The sequence below is a fragment of the Cheilinus undulatus genome, linkage group 9, assembly GCF_018320785.1.
Source record: "Cheilinus undulatus linkage group 9, ASM1832078v1, whole genome shotgun sequence".
NCBI lineage: Eukaryota > Metazoa > Chordata > Actinopteri > Labriformes > Labridae > Cheilinus > Cheilinus undulatus.
The window spans coordinates 21233976-21255763 of record NC_054873.1 but is presented as its reverse complement, the minus strand read 5'-3'; the positions used below and the strand labels follow the sequence as shown (position 1 = coordinate 21255763).

General features: G+C 39.8%; 1 protein-coding gene across 2 annotated transcripts in view; it reads left to right on the top strand.

Annotated features, from left to right (window-relative positions):
* Positions 1–21788, top strand: part of ano3 (anoctamin 3) — a 67900-nt gene that overhangs the window by 18263 nt on the left and 27849 nt on the right. Inside the window, exons 2-8 of one of the 2 annotated variants that reach the window (XM_041796705.1) lie at positions 5241–5447; positions 14033–14163; positions 14292–14447; positions 14532–14632; positions 14718–14762; positions 20711–20845; positions 21380–21486. In XM_041796705.1, coding sequence (XP_041652639.1) covers positions 5241–5447; positions 14033–14163; positions 14292–14447; positions 14532–14632; positions 14718–14762; positions 20711–20845; positions 21380–21486 — 882 coding nt within the window. Of the gene's footprint in view, positions 1–5240; positions 5448–14029; positions 14164–14291; positions 14448–14531; positions 14633–14717; positions 14763–20710; positions 20846–21379; positions 21487–21788 lie in introns of both variants that reach the window. The other variant, XM_041796704.1, reaches the window with a different exon arrangement.

Below are 21788 nucleotides of genomic sequence, written 5' to 3'. Positions count from 1 at the left end.
CATGTCAAAAAGCACCAAGCATGAATATTGGTGCTTTTTGACAAAAATGTCAGCCTGCTGTCTTTTCATTGTCAAAACTAGGATTGCCATGATAAAAGAATAAGCACTTTGATACAGCACAGGTAACAATCAAACAATATTGATACCTTTTTTGATACCACAGCATCAAAAACAGAAGCCCTGGGCACCTGATATTCCGTAATCTCTGTTTTAACTTAAAAAAGTTGTAAGCAAGCTTGTCTAAACCTAGGACTACATTTACACTGCAGTCGAAAGTGACCCAAATCTATTTTTTTTTTGCCCATATATGACTCATACCTAATGTTTTTCTGACAGTGTAAACAGCTCAAGTCACATCAAAACAGATCTTTTCATATCAGTCAGGCCACTTTCATTAGTGGTACTAAATCTGACACATATCTGGAATTCGACATCAGTGTGAATTCCAAAAGATCCGACAAAAAAATCACATTGAAGCAAATATCAGAATAGAGCATTAAAGCTTGCTGTGTGAACATAGCCTAAATAGAAAAAAAATCTTATGGAAGCTTTCAATTTAAATATGCAAATGAAATGTTTAAGTTACTAACAGAAATAATCTCTCTTGTCCTGACTGGTGTAGTTGGATTTTGAAGGTCATGAAGATCCATTCATAGAAATGTCAGCCTGTTTCATAAACAGCAAAAATCTCCTCACAGCAGTTTTGAGCTTAGAATTAATAGACTTTTATTTTATACTATTTTTGAAAAATGTGTCTCCTGAGTAGATTAAATCCAGCTGCAAGCAGTTCCAATAAACATCATTCTTAGTTTTCAGTCTCAGTTAATGATTCTGTAGCTTTAAGCTAGACTGCAGAAATTTCACTTATTTTATTTCAAAGGGGTAGCACAGTTAATAAACAGCACGATTAGTGGTTCCCCTGGGCCTCTGAGCTCACACCACTAACTGGCTCTGTTTTCACCCAACAGCGTGGGGAAATCCCATCGAGATCACGACTTGAGAATGAGTTACTGTGCAGCTCACAGCGTGCACCCCCTGGATGCAGAGACTGAATTATCAATGCAGCTGAACGTTTCCCAGAAGGACACTGAGAGAATTCCTCACTGGAGGTCACGTTCCAATTTACACTAAGGAGAGAGAGAGAAAGAGAAAGCGCCAGCGAGAGCGCCTTCATTCATTTCATGAATAAATATATCGCAGCTGCAGAGCTGGAGCTGCTGCCTGCAGTGAAGGTCGGATACAACGACCTGCTTCAGTCCTGCACGTTCATTATCGTTGTTAACCTCTGAGTTTCTCTTCACTATTCATCCTTACAGTATTGTTGAATCACTCGTTCGTCATTCTGTCAGCCCCACTCTCCACATAGTGCTCTTAACTGTTGAAATAACCTTGAAAATGACCTCTGCTTTTAATAAAACAGTGACATGCTAATAAGAAGGCTGAAACAGCATGAATCAAAGCCGTTATCACACATGTCAGTGTTAATATCATGGCAGCACTAACAGGCGTGTATGTGTAGTTTAGTTGTGTGGTGCTGTTGGTCTTATTGAGCTAAGTGATTTAATGGAGGGGGAGTGCTGATGGTTTAATGCACTCCTCTATGAAGGACAGACATTATCAGCAGCACTGTGAGCCATAAAAGGATGGACCAGCCGATGGCTCAAGTGATCTCTCCCTCCATCACTTTTTCCCCTCCCTCCCTTTTCGGACCATGCACTCTATCTACTTAGTATTGTAAATAAGTTTTCCTAGTTTTATTACCCTTTATCCTTTCTGTGGATTATTTTCCTTTCCGTCTAAACAGTTGTGCAGTTTATTTTAAGATAAGATTAAACTAAACCGATAGATTTTGTTTGACTGAAGGATAGTTTTTTCCATAGTAGGGCTGTGTAAAGATTAGAAAGTGCACATGAAGTAGAAAACGGTAAGCATGGTCCCTGTATGGAGAAAACCACCAGAGATGCTACAACCAAGTTAGCCATGTATTGCTGCAGATGGTTCAGTTAAGACTTAAGCTGTTAAAATAGACCACATGAAAGCTGTACATATTTTGACCTTAGCTATCATAAAAACACATTCTCTTTTGGCACTATGTTTCCATGTGCACAACTCTCTTTCCTTCAGTGGCAAATTAACTTTTTTTGTTGTACAACATTATCAAAAGTGACTCCTTTCATCAAACCAGAATGATTTTTGATTCTTGGCAGCCAGGAATACTGATTAACCCTTTACCTTCTGAGTCTAAAAATGGCGATTTGGACATATTTGTTATTATGGCTGTAAAATAGTCAGAAAATGCCTGAGAAAGTCTGAGAGCTTTGGTCCCTTTTACTTGAACTTGACTTTTCAACATCTGGTTGATGATTATTGCACATTATATGGAATTGTCACCAGTCATTTTTTGAGTCTAGGACTCTGGGTGTACAAAACAGTGCGAAAGATAACTATATACATAGGCGAAAATTAGTGCAAATAAAGATGGAAAAATGCATTCTTAACATTCTCAAGTAACATATTGTTATTGCACATGACAGACACACACAAATGCCACTATCTAACGCTATTTTTTGAAAACAAAACACCTCTCTCGCTCACTCTCCTTTTAATCTCTTCCTTCACTCTCCTTTCTCACTTGTCTTCTGCCAAAGCTGCCGTTTTCGTGGTGCTGTTCGACATTACCGTAATATATTCACCACACATCTTATATTGTCGGAAAGCACAGATTCTCAGCTCTCTTTTAGATTGAGCAAACTTTCGAGGAGTTACAGTGTTGAGAATCCGTGTAGCGGTCTCACGATACTTCTAGTGTTTTGCTCTGGTATTTTGCTATGAATGCCCACGACATATGGTTGCGATTATAATGATGAACCATGCATGTGTGTATGCCCACAATTCTCAGCTTTCCAATGCTGTTGGAATTGTTCTGATTGGACAAACTTTGACAGAGTTACAGTAATAATACTCTGGACATTTAAAACACAGTGCCAGCGCCGGGTCAGTAGGTAAAGGGTTAATCAATATTCCTGGCTGCCATTATACCATAAAGACAAAAGAACACTCCAAGCATCTCAGAGTACAAGTAATTGGAAAGTATAAGTCAGGGGTTAGATATAAAAACAATGCCAAAGCACTAAACATCACCCTGAATTCAGTTAAACCCATATTCAAGAAATGCAAGTTATATGGGACGTGTGTAGATCTGCCTAGATCAGACCATCCTCACAAGCTGAGTGACTGTGCAAGGAGACTAGTGAGAGAGGCCAACAAGACACCTCTGACAACTATGAAGGAGTTACAAGCTGCAGCAGCTGAGATGGGAGAGACTCTGTAGACAACAGTTGTTGCCTGGTTCTTCACCAGTCACAGCTTTATGGGAGAGTGGCCAAAGAGAAACCCACTTTTGAGGAAAACTCATGTTAAGAAAGCTTGTAAAGGTAGACGGTAAAATGAATGCACCAAAATCCTGGAGGACAATCTTATTCAGTCTGCAGCAAGGTTATTAAAGTTAACTAAAAGTAACTACATAACTAAAGCTAAAATTTGAAAATCATTTTAGTGAACTGAAACTAAATAAAAACTAAGCTTTACCAAAAAAGGGAAAACTAACTAAAACTGTATAGTGCACTTACAAAACTAACAAAAGAAAATTGAGACCAAATATCCCCAGTTTTAGTCTTTGACACAACCAGACTGACTGGCACCTACGCACACGCCTGGGGAGTGTAAAAATGCCGTAATTGATTGGTTAAGACTTCACACAGTGGTAGTTTTATGTGTGGTGTTGTATTCAATTATCATCTTTAAATAAAATAAAATGATAAGTGTAGATTAGCCTGTTTGAATATCTTTTTAAATATGTATGATGTTAACTCGGGCCTGACATGTTAAAAAAAAAAAACTAGAAGGAAAAATAAAACTAATAAAAACTAAACTGAAACAAAGCATTTTTGCAAAATAAAAACTAAACTAAACTTACAAACCAACAGTAAAACTTATTAAAACTAAACTGAAATTGATCACAGAAAGTGAAAAAGAAATAAGAATTAAAACTAATGAAAAATCCCAAACTATTATAACCTTGGTCTGCAAGACAACTACAGCTTGGGAGAAGATTTATTTTCCAGGAAGAAAATGACCTGAAGCATAAAGGGAGAGCTACACATAACTTTGTGGAAATCTGATTTCACTCTGACATGAAAGAGGTTTATTTTTTAATATTTTTGTCAAAAAAGGAAAAATATTTTTTAGCATGATTGACTTTTAAATTCATTTGAAGGGTGAATACTTAGCACTATAGATATACCATTATACCTAACTGATGGGCGTTTTAGTTTAATTTTAAGGATACTGTTAATGACCTGTCATTGGCTCATTTTAACTTATAAATGTGCGCCCACATTGGTTGTCAAACATTATCACAGTCTGTGGTTCTAATGTGGTCCGACAGTTAAACCATGAGCCCCAGAGTGTGCAGAGGATATCATCCTCGCGGGCTTCTGTGGTTTGAGTAAGTCCCTCCATGTCATTCTCCATTCTCATCCCAATACGTCCTTTCACTTTTCACTCTGCTGTCCAAATATAGGCAAAAATGGACAAAAAATTACACGGACAACTTTGACAATCCACAGAATATTAGTCACTCTGAATGCTGCTCCAAAAACTCAACTTTTTCAGTTTTCAGTTATGGTGTTGAACCTCAACCTGGAGTAACCCTCATGTCATTATCAATGCCATTTTCTAATACTTTACAAAGCTTCTTACAGACCTACAAAGCTGTGTTATATAACTGTTTCAGAGGCCACAGTCCTTTCTATGACAGGTGAGCTGACCTTGTGGAGTGGATTGCTTGTTCATTAGCTGTTTGGCTAGCAGCTGAAATATTCATGCAGGTGCACAGTTCAGCTTTAAAGACCTTAATCATCCCTTTCAATACCCTTAAAATACATTTGTGGAAATGCTTTATGCTGCTGTCTTTGCGTGACTATCTCAACCTCCTCCTTATGCAATATGGGTTTTTGTTGACATCAGAAACATTTAATATGATGTATGTTTTGGGAATTAGTTCTCAAAGCAGAGCTTAATCCAATCAATCCTTTAATGCAAGCACCTGGGAGTAAAGTACAAAAGAGGAAGCATGCATACATGAAACAATCAATGCAAAAATAAGACAAATGATGCCTTTAGTTTCAAGCGACACAGTCTTTATTGGTAATGGTTTATTTTCCTGTTCACCTCTTTAGGCATGCACACCAGCATCAGCGAGATCCTGAAGGAGAAGAGCCTGAAGCCGTCTCGCCGCAGCCTGCCCTGCCTGGCCCAGAGCCAGACTCACCCAATCAACCTCAACCACTTCCTGTCTGTGCCTCTGAGCCCGGAGCCCAAAGCAGAGGTCGAGGGTCTGAGTCAGAGCATCAGCACCTCCTGCAGCCTCCTGCCCCCACAGACAGGTCAGTATGCTCACAGGACAGCACTTAAGAGAGTCCAGTGCCAGACGTTTTCCAAAAGCTATTAGAGGAGACGATGCTTCGGCCATTAAAAAAGAGAGAGCAAGAGAGCGCTTACATCACTGATGTGTACTCGGATTTTAAAGTTTACCTTGTTGGGGGCTTTCTGGGTCTGTCAAAGTTATAAAGGCTCACTGTGAGAGAATGAAATATAGTAGCAAATTTAGAGACGTGTTAGGCTTCATCATTTAAAGGGTGTAGAATATAGACGTAGTCTCAAGTGGGGCACACTACAAGATATTCAGATTTATTTTGTGGTGGGCTGTTTTGGTTATATTGACTGCCACACAATGAAGAGACAACACTGTCAAAAATCCATCTCGATTTATCCACATGTGGGTCTCTCACATTTTCAGCATCTGCTAACGTTTTGAAATAACCTTGCAAAGCTGATTCCATGTCTGTCATCAGGCAAATCTATCTCACAAAGCTCCAGTCCAACATGTTAGTGCCAGGTCTGAAAAATTACTGGACCAATCAGCATCATTTAAGTAGAACAAGGTGCAGCTTTGGGCTTGTTTTATACCCCTTTCCCACTGGCCGAGAAACCTGTTTAAACACGCTAACAATCTGCTCCTGTCGGCAGTGGGTAAGGCTCTAATTGGCATTCAGACCCGCGTCGACTGACCCTGCAATGGACACAGGTTTTTATCGGCTCGCCTCTGATCGGCTCCAGTGGGAACGTCACACCCAAGTGAACGTGGGATGACTTTGGCGTAACGTACCTACGTCATAGTATTGCGCTCGTAACTTGGGGCGACAAAAGGACGCCGGCAGCTGAAGGACGAGCATTGTTGTTTTTTGGACTCAGCGTGTGTTGCCATCTCATCAACAAATTCCATTTGCCTTTGTATCATCAGCACTCGAATGTCGTTCAGTCTGCGCTGAGTTTGTATATTTTGAAAGAGGGGCAAAAGTACAAAGTACGGAAAACAGTTGACCACCGTGTCCATGGCTTCCATGCTCCTTTCCATTGTTTACCTACCTGTGTTTCGGCGCACTGATGATGGTGTCATCAACGTGATGATATCAGCTTGACGTACCAAAGGAAAAAATTAACACAGCCACACAGCTCGTCTGCTGGTGATCAGACACAGGTCTGCTGACAATGGGAAAGGAGTCACTTACCGATTGTTAGCGGGTTTACCCGCATTTAAAAAACCCGCTTTTACACTCTAATTTTAGTGGGAAAGCAGTATTAGTTGTACTGTAAGCCTGTATACAATGGCTGCTGCCAGTGTAGCGTTTAGCTCAGATGTAGCTATAGCAGCAGTTTTATCAGAACTGGACAGCATTTTTTTATTACAAGAAGAGCAAAGAACTGCGCTGAAAGGTTTTATTGGCAGAAAATATGCTTTTGTTCCTCTCACCACCAGTTTGAGTTTGAATTGCCATCTGGCTCCACCATTAGCGGCTGTCAAGCTCATGTTATGTAGTTTACTTATCAGAGCTGCTTATGTCCACGGCATGATTATTTCTCACCACTCTGATTGGCCTGCAATATATGTGACCAACACATTGTGTGTCCAATCATGCTACAAGATTTTTCCAGGGGTTATTCCCTTCCTAAACACTTTGTATTGGCAGTTCCCCACATGGATGTGATATGTACCCCATGCAGTCTATCTGGTGTGTCAAGTTAGATTTAGAAATGTTTCAATGCAAGCCAGTCTTAATTGACTCAGCCTATTGGCCTTTTAAGAGGCATTATAAAGCCCAATGATGGTGGTCACCATATTGGAAACTCTCCAAACTTTGATCTAGCCTTTTAACAGACTAAAGCCTGATTTATACTTCTGTGTTGGATCTATGCAGTAGTATACACTGCATGTCCTTAGGAGGAATTTACAAACATGCAGACTGCGTCTCTGATTAGTCTGCTGGTCTTGGGCAAATGCTAGTCTGAGTAATGTCTACTGGCATGTTGTGTGCACTCTAAAATGAGATAAATGGCTACGATGAAGAAGATGATCAGGCCTACTTGATGACATACCGACGTATAGAGCAGTTGTTCTCAACTTGTGGGTTGGGACCCAAAAGTGGGTCACGGCATGTTTTCAGTGGGTCGTGAGCTGATTCTTAGGGGAAAAGGCAAAACATCTCTGCAGCCCAAGGCAGACATCAGTCCATATATTTTATTTACTCTGTTTTGCAGGATAAGGAGTAAATTCTGGTTGTTTTATTAAATTAACCTGTCATCTTGAATGGAAATACATTCAAAAAAATTGGTTTTCCTATGATTTTCCTTAAAGAATTTCAGAAATTTTGGTTGCAACATCACACTGCAGAGTAGGATGTGGGTCATATGGCTGTATCATGTGAGAACCACTGATATAGATGATGTATTACTCATTCATGTATGTCTCAGTGGCAGATTACGGTTAAAATTCTTGTCCTTTGCCCCAGCTGATTAGGTGATCATACATTCCATCATGTCTGATGTCTGATGTCTTTTTTTTCTTTATAATATCAGCAGTATATCAACTGCTGCTCAATATGCCTCAGCTACATGATTTCCTGCATGCCAACAAGGTGAAAATGTAAACTGGTGACAAACACAGGCATAGAAATGGCACTGCAAGCTAGCGTTTCCTCAAGGTATTGCAGAGTGACACACAAATGCACAGCTACGTAGTGCTGATGACCTTATAGGCTACTCTGGCAGAGATTGGATGCATAGCTAAAAGAGGTGGGCCTTTAGTCATCCTAACCTCGCCTCAAATTTAAAAAATTGAAATGAAAGATTTTATTAGTAAGTAATAAGGTCATGATATTCAAAGTGATGTTTATTGCTGCTGCAAAAACTGATATTTTTATTTGAGCTTTAATACCAGTTGGACTGATTTAATGGCATGATTTTGTAATATTTCTGTTTCTCATTAAATCATGCTCTTCATTTGGTTATCTACAGCCAGTAAATGATGCTAAATGTCATTAAAAACCAACAATAGTTTATTAATCAATCAGGATATTCTTTAAATAGAATACAATTTGTCTGTATTGAATGTTGTGTTGGGCAGTCAGGGACTGAGTTGGTTGCTTGCAGATTTTAATTTTGTGGCTGACATTTAAAGCGTGTTCTGGATATTGATTGCACAGATTGTGTTCCTGCTGCAGGGGATTAAGAAAACTCAGTCACATGTGTCCATTGCTCTTTGAGAGGCAGCAAGGACTGGTGTAAGAAAATGTTGATGTCAGGAAAACAATGCATCTCTGTTTGGTCAAAATAGGAAATTTCTGCCAGGGAGGGGAGATTTATTCAGTCATATCAGGGTCTTTAAGAATATTCAGAGGGTACTGTCAATGAGGGATCTCATTTTGAAACAGAATAGGCAACATGTTGGCATTTCCTTGACCTTGAAACATGCTTATTGTGCCAACTTTTCAGTGTCTCCCCGCAGATGCACTGTGCAAAATAGCGATGTGAATATTCATGGAGAGAAGGCAGAGTAAGGTGAGGTGTTGCTATTTTGGTGGGAGCTAGCTAAAAATAGATGTCTGAGTGAGAGGTGTGTTTTGTCTCAGCACTAGGAGAAGAGAGGCAACAGAGAAACCTGTGACACTAGACAAGGGCATGATGTTTACCCAGCTTCCTTCTGAGCTCTGTTTAATGGGTCAAGGCTGCAAATATTCACCTGGGGAATAAACCCAAAATTTAACATGTGGAGTCTTACAGCTTTTGCGATAAATTCACTGGAGCGTACATCATGCTTATGAAGTAGATGAAGTAAGAAGGGATGCAACAATGCTGGGAATAATCGTTTCAAGATAAACCACTGGAAAAGTCACTGAAAATTCCCCGACAATGTTAGAAATGATGTTAACATAAACTGTTACCTTCAAAAACAATTAAGATATCAGGGTCTTCTGATAAAAATAGATTGAAGTTCTTAGAAGTTTAAGATGAATGAGAAAACTCAAAACTATACAATTTACAGTTTAAACTTTTTTTGATACATCGCCGCTGTCTTAACTCTAGCAGCACTCAGGAAGTGTGTGACTTCAGGCAGCATTTCACACAAAAAACCAAATAAACAAAAAAAACTGCTGAGACAGCAATGGGCATTTTGGCGAGTTCTTCAATAAACAGAGTACTGGAGGTGGTATGCTCTTGCTCAGGTTGTCTATTATTCATCTTATTATGTAAGCACAGGCTTTGGATCCTTCTTTATCTCAGGTAAACAGACTGTGGGTAAACCCAGAACACTTCACGGTTGTACCAACAGCCAGAACTACAGAAGACAGGTGAATTGAAATTACAAAATTGACATAAATGGACAGTGACCAAAAGTTAAAGTTCTGTTCAAAGTTTCTCTGCTGCTATTTTAGACAAAAATGCTAAAGTGCCCTCTTTGATGCACATTTGGTATACTAGCATGATAAAGTGCCCCTTTGATTCACCTATAATAATGGTAATAACTTTATTTATATAGCACTTTTTAAAATACACAGTTACAAAGTGCTTCACAAAACCCAAAAGGGGCAGACAGATAAGCAAACAAACATAACAAACATACCCCCAGTACACACAACACAACCAATGTTCAATTGCAACACATGTACATACACACACTAAAGTAAAACAGAGTGGGGTAGAGATTATACAAAAGCTAATCTATAAAAATAAGTTTTTAGCAGCTTTTTAAAGAGACTACAGATTCGGCAGACCTGATGTTACCAAGAAGATTATTCCAAAGTTTAGGAGCTGCCACTACAAATGCACGATTACCTCTGGATTTAAAATTTGAACGAGGGACTGTTAGAAGACCCTGATCAGACGATCGAAGATGGCGACTGCTAGAATAGAGGCTCAGTAGTTCATTTATATATGTAGGAGCAAGCCCATGCAGGGCCTTGTATGTGATTAATACAATTTCGAAACTGATCCTAAAAGTAACTGGAAGCCAATGAAGAGATGCAAGAACTGGAGTGATATGGGAATGACGACTAGCTGCTGCGTTTTGTACAGACTGAAGATGAAATGGAGGACTGATTGATGCCAGAGAAGAGAGAGTTACAGTCACCTAACCGGGAAAAAATCAGGGTGTGGATTAAAATTTCAGTATGATTTGCTGTTAATATGTGTTTGATTTTTGCAGTGTTATGTTGCCCAACCATAAACAGCAGGTGCCCTTTTTATCGTTTTCATCCCTGTCCCTTAAATATCCTGTTCGCTACTGCTACAGCTCTTTTAATTAAATTCAATCCATTTTTCTGTGACAAGCATATTTTCCAGAAATCTCAACTTGTTTATCTATTGACCCTGAGATACAATCTCTTGTTTTCTCAGTGAAAAGAAGTTGATGTAGTTTGTTTTCCTCAGGCCTCGATCATTTTTGGCATCCTAGCAGACACACTAATAGGCTGCTCACTGTGGCAGGCCAGACCACGATGTGCCATGCTGTCATGCTGCCCGCACTAATGAGAGAAGTTAGCCTATTTCAATGTTTATTTTATGCTTTTGATCTCTGGGGACACGAGAAAAGACCTAAACCAGAAACGACTCGTTATCACTGGAAAACGTGTGCCTGAATGTCTGCTTTGGGCTTCTGTAAGCATCAGTAGCTTTTTCTCTACAACTCACACATATAATAAGCTGATCATTTAAAATATTCAGCAGCTTAAATGTGAAAAATGCTAATAGATCAAGTCTCTTCCCTTCTCTCTGTGTGATATCTGCATGATCCAGCCGTGTCATCCTCAGACTGCTTTCTCATTCCCTACAGCACACCATGCTGCCCAAAGTTTTGAGTCATTTTTCAGCTCAGCTGACACTTTTATAGCCATATCCAAATGGACTGTGTAGGCTTTTAGGATGAAAGCAACTCACACTGATGTCAGTGAAGACAATGTTTCAACACAATCAATATCGCACAACTTTTTACACCATGTGCACTCTGATGGAAGTCATGAATCCTGGAGGAAGTTGTTTTACAATGTTCAGTCTGGCGTTTTTTTTTTTTTTTCTGTTTGTTTTGTCAGATAACCTGGCCAGTGTTATTACTCCTTCAAATCAACAGCAAGTGGTCATGACTGCCTCTCACCATTTGGTAGAGATAAAGTGATTCTGGGTATCAGCCTGGATCTGAGAGGGTGATGATTTGAGTAAAACTAGGCACAACAACCAATCACAGTTAATGATTATTTTTAGTGATTGAAACTAAACTCAATAATGTCCTGGCAGTCAGCACACACTTCAGCAATTAACTGGACTGAGAATCTAATTTGACTTTGGCTAGATAATGAATCTGATAAAGCTGTGTGTTTGTAAATAAAGTTTTAAATAAGCACAGATGGACCAACAGAACTTTATATGATCCCAGAAAAGATGCTATCTTTAATCTTGAGCTCTTAATCATTTATGCCATGGAAGTATTTCATTATGTTTGAATGAATTATTTTTATGATTTGTGACAGCACAGTAGTTTGATAAAGTTCTGACAGTAAAATCAACTTGATTTATTGCTAATGAACAATTTGAACAATATGCCCTATCTAGTAGGGTTAGGGGTTTTCTTCTCTTCAGTGTGTGTCATGATATCCACTCATTAGACCTTTTTTTGGTTGTTTTCCCCTTTGTTAATTATTTTGCTTTATGCAGGTGTCACAAATATCACTCATGCATGATTTTGTCATACTATCTCACCATAGTCTGTATGTAAGCATGGGTGTAGTTGCAATAATGTCACCAATTGGTTTCTGAATTGCGCTTTTGTTCTTCTGCATTAAATTCATTTTTCAATCATGGCGGTTGTTTCTTGTGTCTCACCAGTAAAAGGGGGGTTACTTCCTGTATTTCCTACAGCAACAAAATGAAAACTAAAAGTCCAAGTGTAACAGGTGGCAGGGTTCCTGTGGATCCTTAAAAGTCTTAGATTTTGGGCAGAGATGGTCTTGGTTAGGTCGCACCCCATGCAGACAGCTCAGATTCCTCTTTCTGCACGTGTCATTCCCCTATCTCTCATCCCTCTCATCTATTCACCATCCTATCACACTAATTAAGGCAAAAGGGCCAAAGTAAATCTAGGTGGAAGCATTTAGGAGCAACAGCAACTCAACCAAAAAGAGAAAGACTAAGTAAAACCACACTGTGATGTCAATGACTGCTAAGATACAGAAGAGTCATGAATGCTTTGACAACATTTTAGACAATGCTATGTTTCCAACTTTGTGGCAAAAGTTTGGGGAAGGCCCTTTTTATTCCAACATGACTGTGCTCCAGTGCACAAAACATTTGTCTGGCCCCCTCAGGGCTCTGACCTCAACCCCATCTAGCACCTTTGTTATGAACTGGAATGGAGATCGCGAGCCACGCCTTTTGGTGCGACATCAGTGCCTGACTTCATAAATGCTTTATAGAGTGAATGGGTACAAATTCCCACAAAAACACTCCAAAGTCTTGTGGAAAGCCTTCCAAGAAGAGTGGAGGCTCTTATAGCTGCAAAAGAGTGGCCAACCCCATATTAATGATCATGTATTTGAATACAGTGTCATTACAGTCCCTGCTGGTGTAATGGTCAGGCAGCTGAATACTTTTGTCCATATAGGGTAGGAGCATCACTCATGAAAAAACTGTCTGTCCATGCCAGTCTACTGCCCATCATTTGACATTCAACTTTCCATAGCACATCCATAAAACCAACAAGTGGTAGCTACATATGTAGAAAACATCTGCACAAAGCAGAACAATTTATAAGAGCATTTAGTTGAAGAATAAGCTGCAACAATTGACTCAACCTGTCACTCAGGGAAATAATACAAAAGTACATGAATAAGATGAAATTACCACAAAAGAAGAAATACAGTGGGGATGTCTCTGTAATTAGAACATTATTGAATTCTGGATGTTTTATATTAAAAATTTCACCTGATAGGCAGTCAAATACAAAAGGTGCAGATGTAAACCCGCTATTGTAATAAGAGTGACTGTATTATGAGCCTGTGTCTTAATAACCACACAAAATGTTGTGTTCCATCTCGACAGATGCAGTTTTGCTCTGATAAAATCTACTTTTCTCCTCCCATAAAAGCAGATACACTGAGTATCACTGAAAAATTTTGTGATGCACTCGAGTTGTTGTTCATCAATCAGGCGAGCTTATTCTTGTTTGTGGCATGAAGGTAATGTGATAAAGTCCCAGAACACAGAGCTCCTGGAGATGTTGGGAAATAAATGCTCCAATTTTCTCATCAGTCCTCACAGTGTGGGTTTAACAAACATTTATTTTGTTTGTGCATCATCAGTGGGATGTGTAAAGATCCAGTAAGGAAGGAAGCATGATTGGAAATCTCTCAACACCGGTGCACGGATTTGTTTAATTACATCAAGGTGTTGCTCTCACGCTGTCGCCCACATTTGAATAACTTAGACTTTCATCTGGCTACGATCTCATTTCAGTGTTGTTGGTTGGATTGAGAAGCTTATTGACTAGATCAACAACAAAAGACTTGGCACAGGTATGAGACTGTTTGGTGCATTACCTGCTCAATAAGTGTGTGACTGATCATGCTGTGTTTGTGTGCAGCAGAGGATGGGAAAGATCAGTACATGGAGGAGTCGGAGGTGACGACGTGTGAGACGAGGGCAGATGAGTCATTTCTACTACAAAAGCCGACCGTCACCCGAGCTAAATTAGAGGCCCGCACAGATTCACTTCAGGTATGTTTCTCCCTGTAATTTTCACAGTGTCAAACTGCAGGTGAAATGGAGATGAATAACTGAGACTTTTGAGGCCTTAGCAGATCTGTGCTCAGCATCCCTGCATTAAAATGTATTATCTTCTACAGGGAAAGAATCAAGGTGAATCCTTGGGGTTGTTTTTCCGAGATGGAAAAAAGCGTATCGACTACATCTTGGTTTACAAGAAGTCAAGCCCACAGGTGGAGAAGAGGTGCACTTTTGAGAAGAATCTACGTGCTGAAGGTCTAATGCTGGAGAAGGAGGTAAGATTTTTGTTTGATTTCAAAGATCTGATCTTAATTCCTCACCTTGGCACTCATTTCAGCTGTTTATTTATGATTTTCCAGCCCTCTTTGACAAACAACGACATCATGTTTGTGAAGATCCACGCTCCCTGGGATACACTTTGCAAATATGCCGAGCAGATGAACATCCGAATGCCTTTCAGGTAAGAGCACAAGTGAATATTTAACAGCAGTTAAAGTCAGCTTTTCTTCTACTCTCTATAACTTGTCTGTTCTTTCTTCCTCCAGGAAAAAATGCTACTTCACAGACTGGAAGAGCAAAACCCTGGGCAGGTAAACAGATTTAAAGTGGAGGATGATTTCTCTTAACCTGACACACATCCATCTAGAAAACCTTCAATACTAAGCATTTGGGAAAGGGCAGAGGATTTGAAAACAACCGGGGGTGATTGGATAAACGTTCTGTCTGTCATTTCTTTACGGGCCAATCAGAGCGACAAAACACGTGATGAAGCTGCCACCTTCTTTGCGCGTGCACAGCTACCGAGGAATAACACAAATCATGGCGACTATAGACATGTAAATACACGACTTCTGTTGTTTTTGAAAAGATAAACAACTCACTGCTGTTCTTTGTTCTTCTTTTAACAAAGAAATGTTGTCAAGTTCTGATAAAACTGGGGCTTTAGCAGCATCCAGGCTAAGCTCCTCCACCATAATTGCACCAGCCTCTTGTTGCTGCTTGCTTACATCACGACTCTGCCATGCCTCAGAGTACTGCCCCTTGTCGCTGATTGGTCCTGTCACTTTCTAACCGGGCTCAAACAGTTCAGACGGGAGCTTTGCAAGATAGATTCGCCAGTGAGAAACACGGAAACGGGCGTATCCATCTGCTTTGCAAGGTTAGATTTCTCTCTGTATCTCTAGCTTGGGGCAGGAAGCTGGATGCCTCAGTGTTTCTAATGAAATTCATGAGCAACACAGCTGCGAGGCTTCAGCCCTAATGTGAGCTGTGGGTAGTGTTGGTGAAAGGCAAACATATGAAGATGAATCCAGATCATCCTCTGATCGCTGCAAGAATATTAACGAGTCCAGGGTTACATTACCAAGAGTCTTAGAACAAAGTCTGGCATAAAGAACAAAAATAGTACTATCATCTTGTAGGCCAGTGCATCGCTAATATCCACAGTAAGTGAAATAGTCAGAGTGTCATTTAAAGTTAGTGACTTAGTGCAGTTGATTTCCCTCATTATCAGTACTGGCACATTTAGGTTTGTTTAAATGGCTGTGTTAATTAAACTTTCCATCCACAGAGGCCCACAATTTAGCCACATTGTTAGGAGTACAATACTGTAAGTCCCCCACACTGGCAGTGCTATCCTATAAAATACTTGTGATCTTTTAGTCATATGGAGCTGCACAGTCTTATTTGCATACTATTTTTAGAGAGAGGCTTTTCTGCCTTGATTCGATGTTCATGTGCAGTCCAAGCTCCACGCAGGACTCCAGATTTCCATTTCTGTGTCTCACTGGGATGTAGAAAGATTCAACAAATACCAGAGAGAAATACATGTTGTAGGTCTTCTTATGAAGATACAACATAGAGGTTTTTTATTTTAGAAAGTCGACAAACCTTTAAAAAATCCTCTCAATAAATATTCACCCCCTTTAATGTGACTGACCTGAATCAACAGAGGTCTAGCCAATTAGTTTGCATGGCTACCATTACACCATGAAGGCAAAAGAACACTCCAAGCAACTCAGAGAAAAGTATAAGTCATGGGATGATACAGAAAATTTCAAGGGACTCAACACCCCCAGAGTTCAGTTAAATCCATCAAGCATCCATCCATCATCTGCCTAGATCAGGCCATCCTCACAAACTGAGTGACTGTGCAAGAAGGAGACCAGTGAGGGAGGCCACCAAGACACCGTGACTACTCTGAAGGAGTTAAAAGCTTCATCAGCTGAGATGGGAGACACTCTGCATACAACAGTGGTTGCCCAGGTTTTTCACCATTCAAAGCTTTATGGGAGAGTGGCCAAAGAGAAAGCCACTATTGAAGAATCAAATTAAATCTGGACTTGAGTTCTCCAAAAGGTATGTGGGAGAGTCCATGGTCAAGTGGATGGAGGTCTTTGGTTTTATGAGACCAATGGTGCTTTATGGCCACCAGACATGGTGCTGTGTTTGGTGGATACCAAACACTACACATCACCACAAACACACCACCCCCAGCATCATGCTGTGGGGAGGCATCTTGGAAGCTGGCCCTAAAGGCTTGTAAAGATGGAGCAGAGTGTAAAGTAGCTGAGTCAACAACCAGACCTCAATCCAATAGAGATGTTGCGGCTGGACTTGAAAAGGGCTGTTAACACCCAATCCTCATGCAACCTGTCAGAGCTTGAGCAGTTTTGCAAAGAGGAATAGAGCAAAATAGCATTGCCAATAAATGCAAGTCTGACTGAGACCTATCCACACGGACTCAGTGCTGTGATTGGGTGCATCTACTAAATACTGACTTGAAGAGAGTGGATATTTACATGTACCTGGTTCTTGTTCTAAGATTATTTTGTTTGAGAGATGGATTGCAAACAGCAACACCAAACAGTATGTGTAATATTTTTTAGTCAATCAAATAGTTTTAGATTTTCTCACCTGTAACAACTCAGTGAGGTGCGGAGTCTTGAGGCCATATTTTAGTATCAGCTCACCTTGCTAGGTGATACAACAAAAAACGTACCAGGTACACCCTAATGGGAAAAAGATTAAAAACTAGAATAAGAAGCAAAATCAGTCAAGACAAGTCGAGCCAGTACAACACAGTGGAAAAGAAACCAGCATTTGGCTGGTGATGTTATTTGGAGACAGTCGGCACGGTGGAAACTCTGCAGGGGTTCTGATGCCCTGCCACTTCCACAAATACACTTTAATTGAAAACATGAGACAAGTTTCTTCACTCCTTTAGCACTGTTTTAACCAAGCTTATTAACAAGAAAAGGTGTGACCTTATTAACCAAAGTCAATTAAATGTACCTGAACTTTTGTTTTCTGTCATTTACACTGGTTGATGAGCTGTAACAATAAGAAATATAATATAACATTGTTGACAGAAATAAATACAGTAATTAGACAATCTCAAGTTGGCAGTATGCACAATAGGAAATATGTTTTTTCTTTATAGCATAAAATTTTCATGTCTGTGCTTTAAGGACAAAAACGCCTACACACAGCAGACAAAAAACCACAAAGATAACAGCTACTCGCCCACCTGTCCAACAGAGAACAAGCACTTTTAAATCTTGTGTAAGAGTAATCTTAGTCACCGTACACAATGGGGACCATTATTTATACCTCAGAGCTTCTGCAGTCTTTCACTAAGCTGCTGCTCTCTAAAGAAAAATCTGCCTGAGTAGTAAATAAACTTTATGTGTTCACTAATGGTCTGTCGCTAACTCACGTCACTGTAAAGCTGAACAAATGGCCCCTGTGCAGGTGGTGGCAGCTCACTGGTTTGATATCATTTCTTTCTGCACAGTACCTGTCCTTTTCATAACAACATTTATAAAATGCACTCTGGCTGCAGCATCTTTCTCCCCAGAAATCCCATTTATATTAATTCAATCCATATCAGAGCACGGCACAACATATTAGAGACCTCTAAGAGAAGAAGTGAGCAAGCATTACTCAGCTTGCTGATATGTTGCCTCATGGGATGTCAGTGTTTGCTCTGCTGACTGGTCCACCATAACTATTCTGAAATATCTGCACATATATGAGGGATTAAACCCTGAGAAATCTCAATCTTTCTACAAGATTGATGTATCAAATAATAATTGATTGATTACCTTTCAGTTTTATTCTCACATTCTTGTCCTCCCAATTAATAAAGTAGTCATTTCTCCAATTTTATATGTAGAAAATCCTTAAGTTCAAAAATGGAATTTTATCATACTGACAATAAACCAAGCATTTTTATTCTTTAAATGCCTCATGACTGCAAGCTCAGATTCTTCTTTGCTGTAGCTCTAACTTTGTTGTTGACTTCTGTTGTGCTTTGTTTGCAAATCAAGGCTCACTAAAAAAAGGGAATGAGACGAATGATTTTATCCACTGCTTCTTCATTAGTAAGCATCTGATAAGAAGAACCAAATATTTAATTACTCATTAGGTAATCAAAGCACAAATCTATGGCATTTTTCCCTGTTTCTCCAAATCTAGCTGCTTGAATTAACATAATATGTAAAATCTAAATAAAGTTAAGATTTTCTGTGTTTCTGGCATTGGGGTACCAACAAACTCCTTTCTATGCACTAGTGAAATGTCTTCATATAGATATCAGTACTCACTTGCCCACCTCTTATGGAAACAACAGCCCATACCTAATTCTGTGCCTCTCTTACCTTGGCTTGTTATCTCTTCATACTGTAATGTGTGCAATTAGGCCGCTTGAGGCAAATTAGTCATGAGTTAAGAGCCTAGTGGTTCCTCTTTAACAGCTTTTCCACCTCATGTTGCGAAAGAAGGACATGGCAACATACTATTCAACAAAGAAGTCTTGTTGGGTACTGGTTGATTGAAATGACAGTTCATTTTAAGTAGTTACTGGGAATGAGGATGTGTTCATTTGCTGTCCAGCTAGTTTTGGGAGCTTGCTCCTTTGTGAGAGCCAGCTCTCATTTAAGAGGCGTTTCCTCTTTTTATCCAATTTTGTTGTTATTTTAAAGACACAAAAAAGGCTAAATGGTACCAATGAAGATGAATTTGGGAACAGAAAGACTATTATTAAAACTGAGCTGAACCAAATGATCAGGATCTCTGAAAAGAGCCTAAATAACTGTTATTCCATACAAGGCTTGACAGACATAAAAGTAACGGTGAACGGATATCGATTTTTCAGGGCAGATATCGATACCAATTATTAGTTATTCATGAGGTTGATAACAGGTATTTGGAATCGATATGCATTTATTATGACAAACAAAATGTACTTTATGTGATAGAAGAAAATTTACTTGATAAAAAAAAGAGTAGTATCACTGTCAACAGGGGAAGCAGCACAGAGCAACTCTGTAGCAGCAGGAAAACACAAAATGACACTTCCACTCACTGTGTCAGACATCCAGGCCTCAAGGTTGAGTGGCTGGCGGTTGAGTGATATCTAGCCAGTCAGGCAGTGATGTTGGAGGGATATTAGGTGAGACTGTGGAGAGTGAAAACAAAGCCAGAGGGGCAGATACACCTTGCAGCTGAGTCAAAGTAGTCCATCTTTTAAGTAATTTGTTTTCACATTTATCTATAAAATAAAATGCCAATACTGATCATCTGTAAAATGCCAGATATTGGCCTCAATAATCAGACGAGCTGATAACCAGTACACCCTTACATGAAAGCTATGCTTTTTATTTGCTAGAGGACTACTGCAGGTCTCTGGCCATCAGTCAAAGACCTGCAGTAGTCCTGTACTGACTGATGGGCTGAGGCACGGCTGGACTTCTTTGTGTCTCTTCGGCACATTTTTGGGTATTGTTGGTAAGACCGTATTTCTAATACTGCACAATCAGGAGAGCAGGGATGGGAAGAGTCAGCCGCTTGATACAGGAAACTGCAGCTTTCCTGGGCCTGATTCAGCTCACCGCATGCTGGGTGCCCAGGAACCGGTGGGCTGGTCCAGGATAACCACGTGTGTCATTGAGGGGTTAGCTCAGGAGACACCTCTAGAGATGGGGCCTGCTGCAGGCCTAGACAATGGCCATCAGAAGGCCAGGGCAGGACAGGACAGGACCAAGGTTGATGAAAGAATGATTATCTCTATGCAGTATTCAACTCTGCTGCAGGGTAGGTGTCCGACAAGTGAACAGCATGTTGCAGAAACAGCCTTTAAAAATCCTGCTAAACATTCATCAGGTCTGGTTAGTCATTTAAAATGAAGAAGGATATCTCCTTCTTTTTTAGAAAATGCTCTTGACTTCACTCAGTTCTTAAATCATGCCTAAAATATATAAAAAAAAAAACAGAATTATCTTTTCAGTTGGATTTACATGCTGTTATCCTGGATCAGTGACCTCACATGAGCCATAAGCAGCATGAAAATGAAAAAGTATGCAGGGCAGTGTGTTCCTATGTGTGTAAAAGCGTCTCTTTTTGTGTGTTTGGGACACAGTGTAAGCTTTTCAGGGTAATGTTAGGGGAAAAGGGTCAGAGGCCACTGTCCAATACCAAAGAAAACAATCTTCATGATAATCTGTGCCGTTAATCCCGTTTTTCTGCATCCTTGTAGCAGGTTTTATCTGAGATGTCGACAGATCAAAAGCTGGCTTCCCAGAAATCCCATGAAGCTGGACAAAGAGGCCTTGCCTGACCTGGAGGAGACGGACTGCTACACAGCGCCCTTCAGCAGAGCACGAATGCACCAGTAAGGAGGACATAGACACAGTCATGATGAAACTTACTCAGTATGTTACAGCAGTATGAGCTGATATGTATACATCAATTCCATTCATGTTGTTTTATGTGAAGGTGAAATCTGGAAACAAGTCTATAAGATCTGCATCGATTTTAAAAAATCATGTATATTTCATGACTTTAAGCCACAATACAGAAAGATAAAGAGGAGCAGATTATAAATAAGATATTGAAATGCAGCAGATGCTCATGAAATGATTACATTTCTTCCCAATTCCTTCGTTTTCTCATTTTGTGAGCATCTCTTTGATGAAAGGCATCATCTAATCTCATTTGTCAGTGAAATATTTCCATTTTTCTTTACTTGTCAGCCCTGACGATTTTTGGGGAAATAATGATGCCAGGGTGAACACAAACTTTTCCCAAGTTTAATGAATCTCCCGTCTTTATCGGCTAAGCTGTCATTAGGAGCTGCCACTGGATGGTATTGATATGCTGCAACATGATGAATATTTGAAGGAATCTGCTATTATTTTCCTTCCAGCTTCACCATCAACAATAGAGAGACCTTCTTCTCCAATTCAACCAGAAGCAGAATAGTCCATCATGTCCTGCAACGCACAAAGTATGAGGACGGAAAATCAAAGATGGGTGAGGCCCTGCAGTCACGTCTCTGTCTTCTTGCATCTCACAAACAATATTTCCACAAGTATCACACTAATGGCTGTGAATCCCATGCTCATTTATATATTCTGTAACACGAGCCCATCATAATGCTCCGTTGGAGCTTTTTTTTTTTTTTTTACTTGGGAAGGGATAAAGTCTTAGAAAACAGTCTTCATTCAAGAGAAACTTCTTCTTAACAGAGTTAGCTCTACATAATAAAACCTCATTGTAGCTAAAGGAATAAAAGATAAACAGTAAACATAAGAAACACAATCATAATAAGTCTT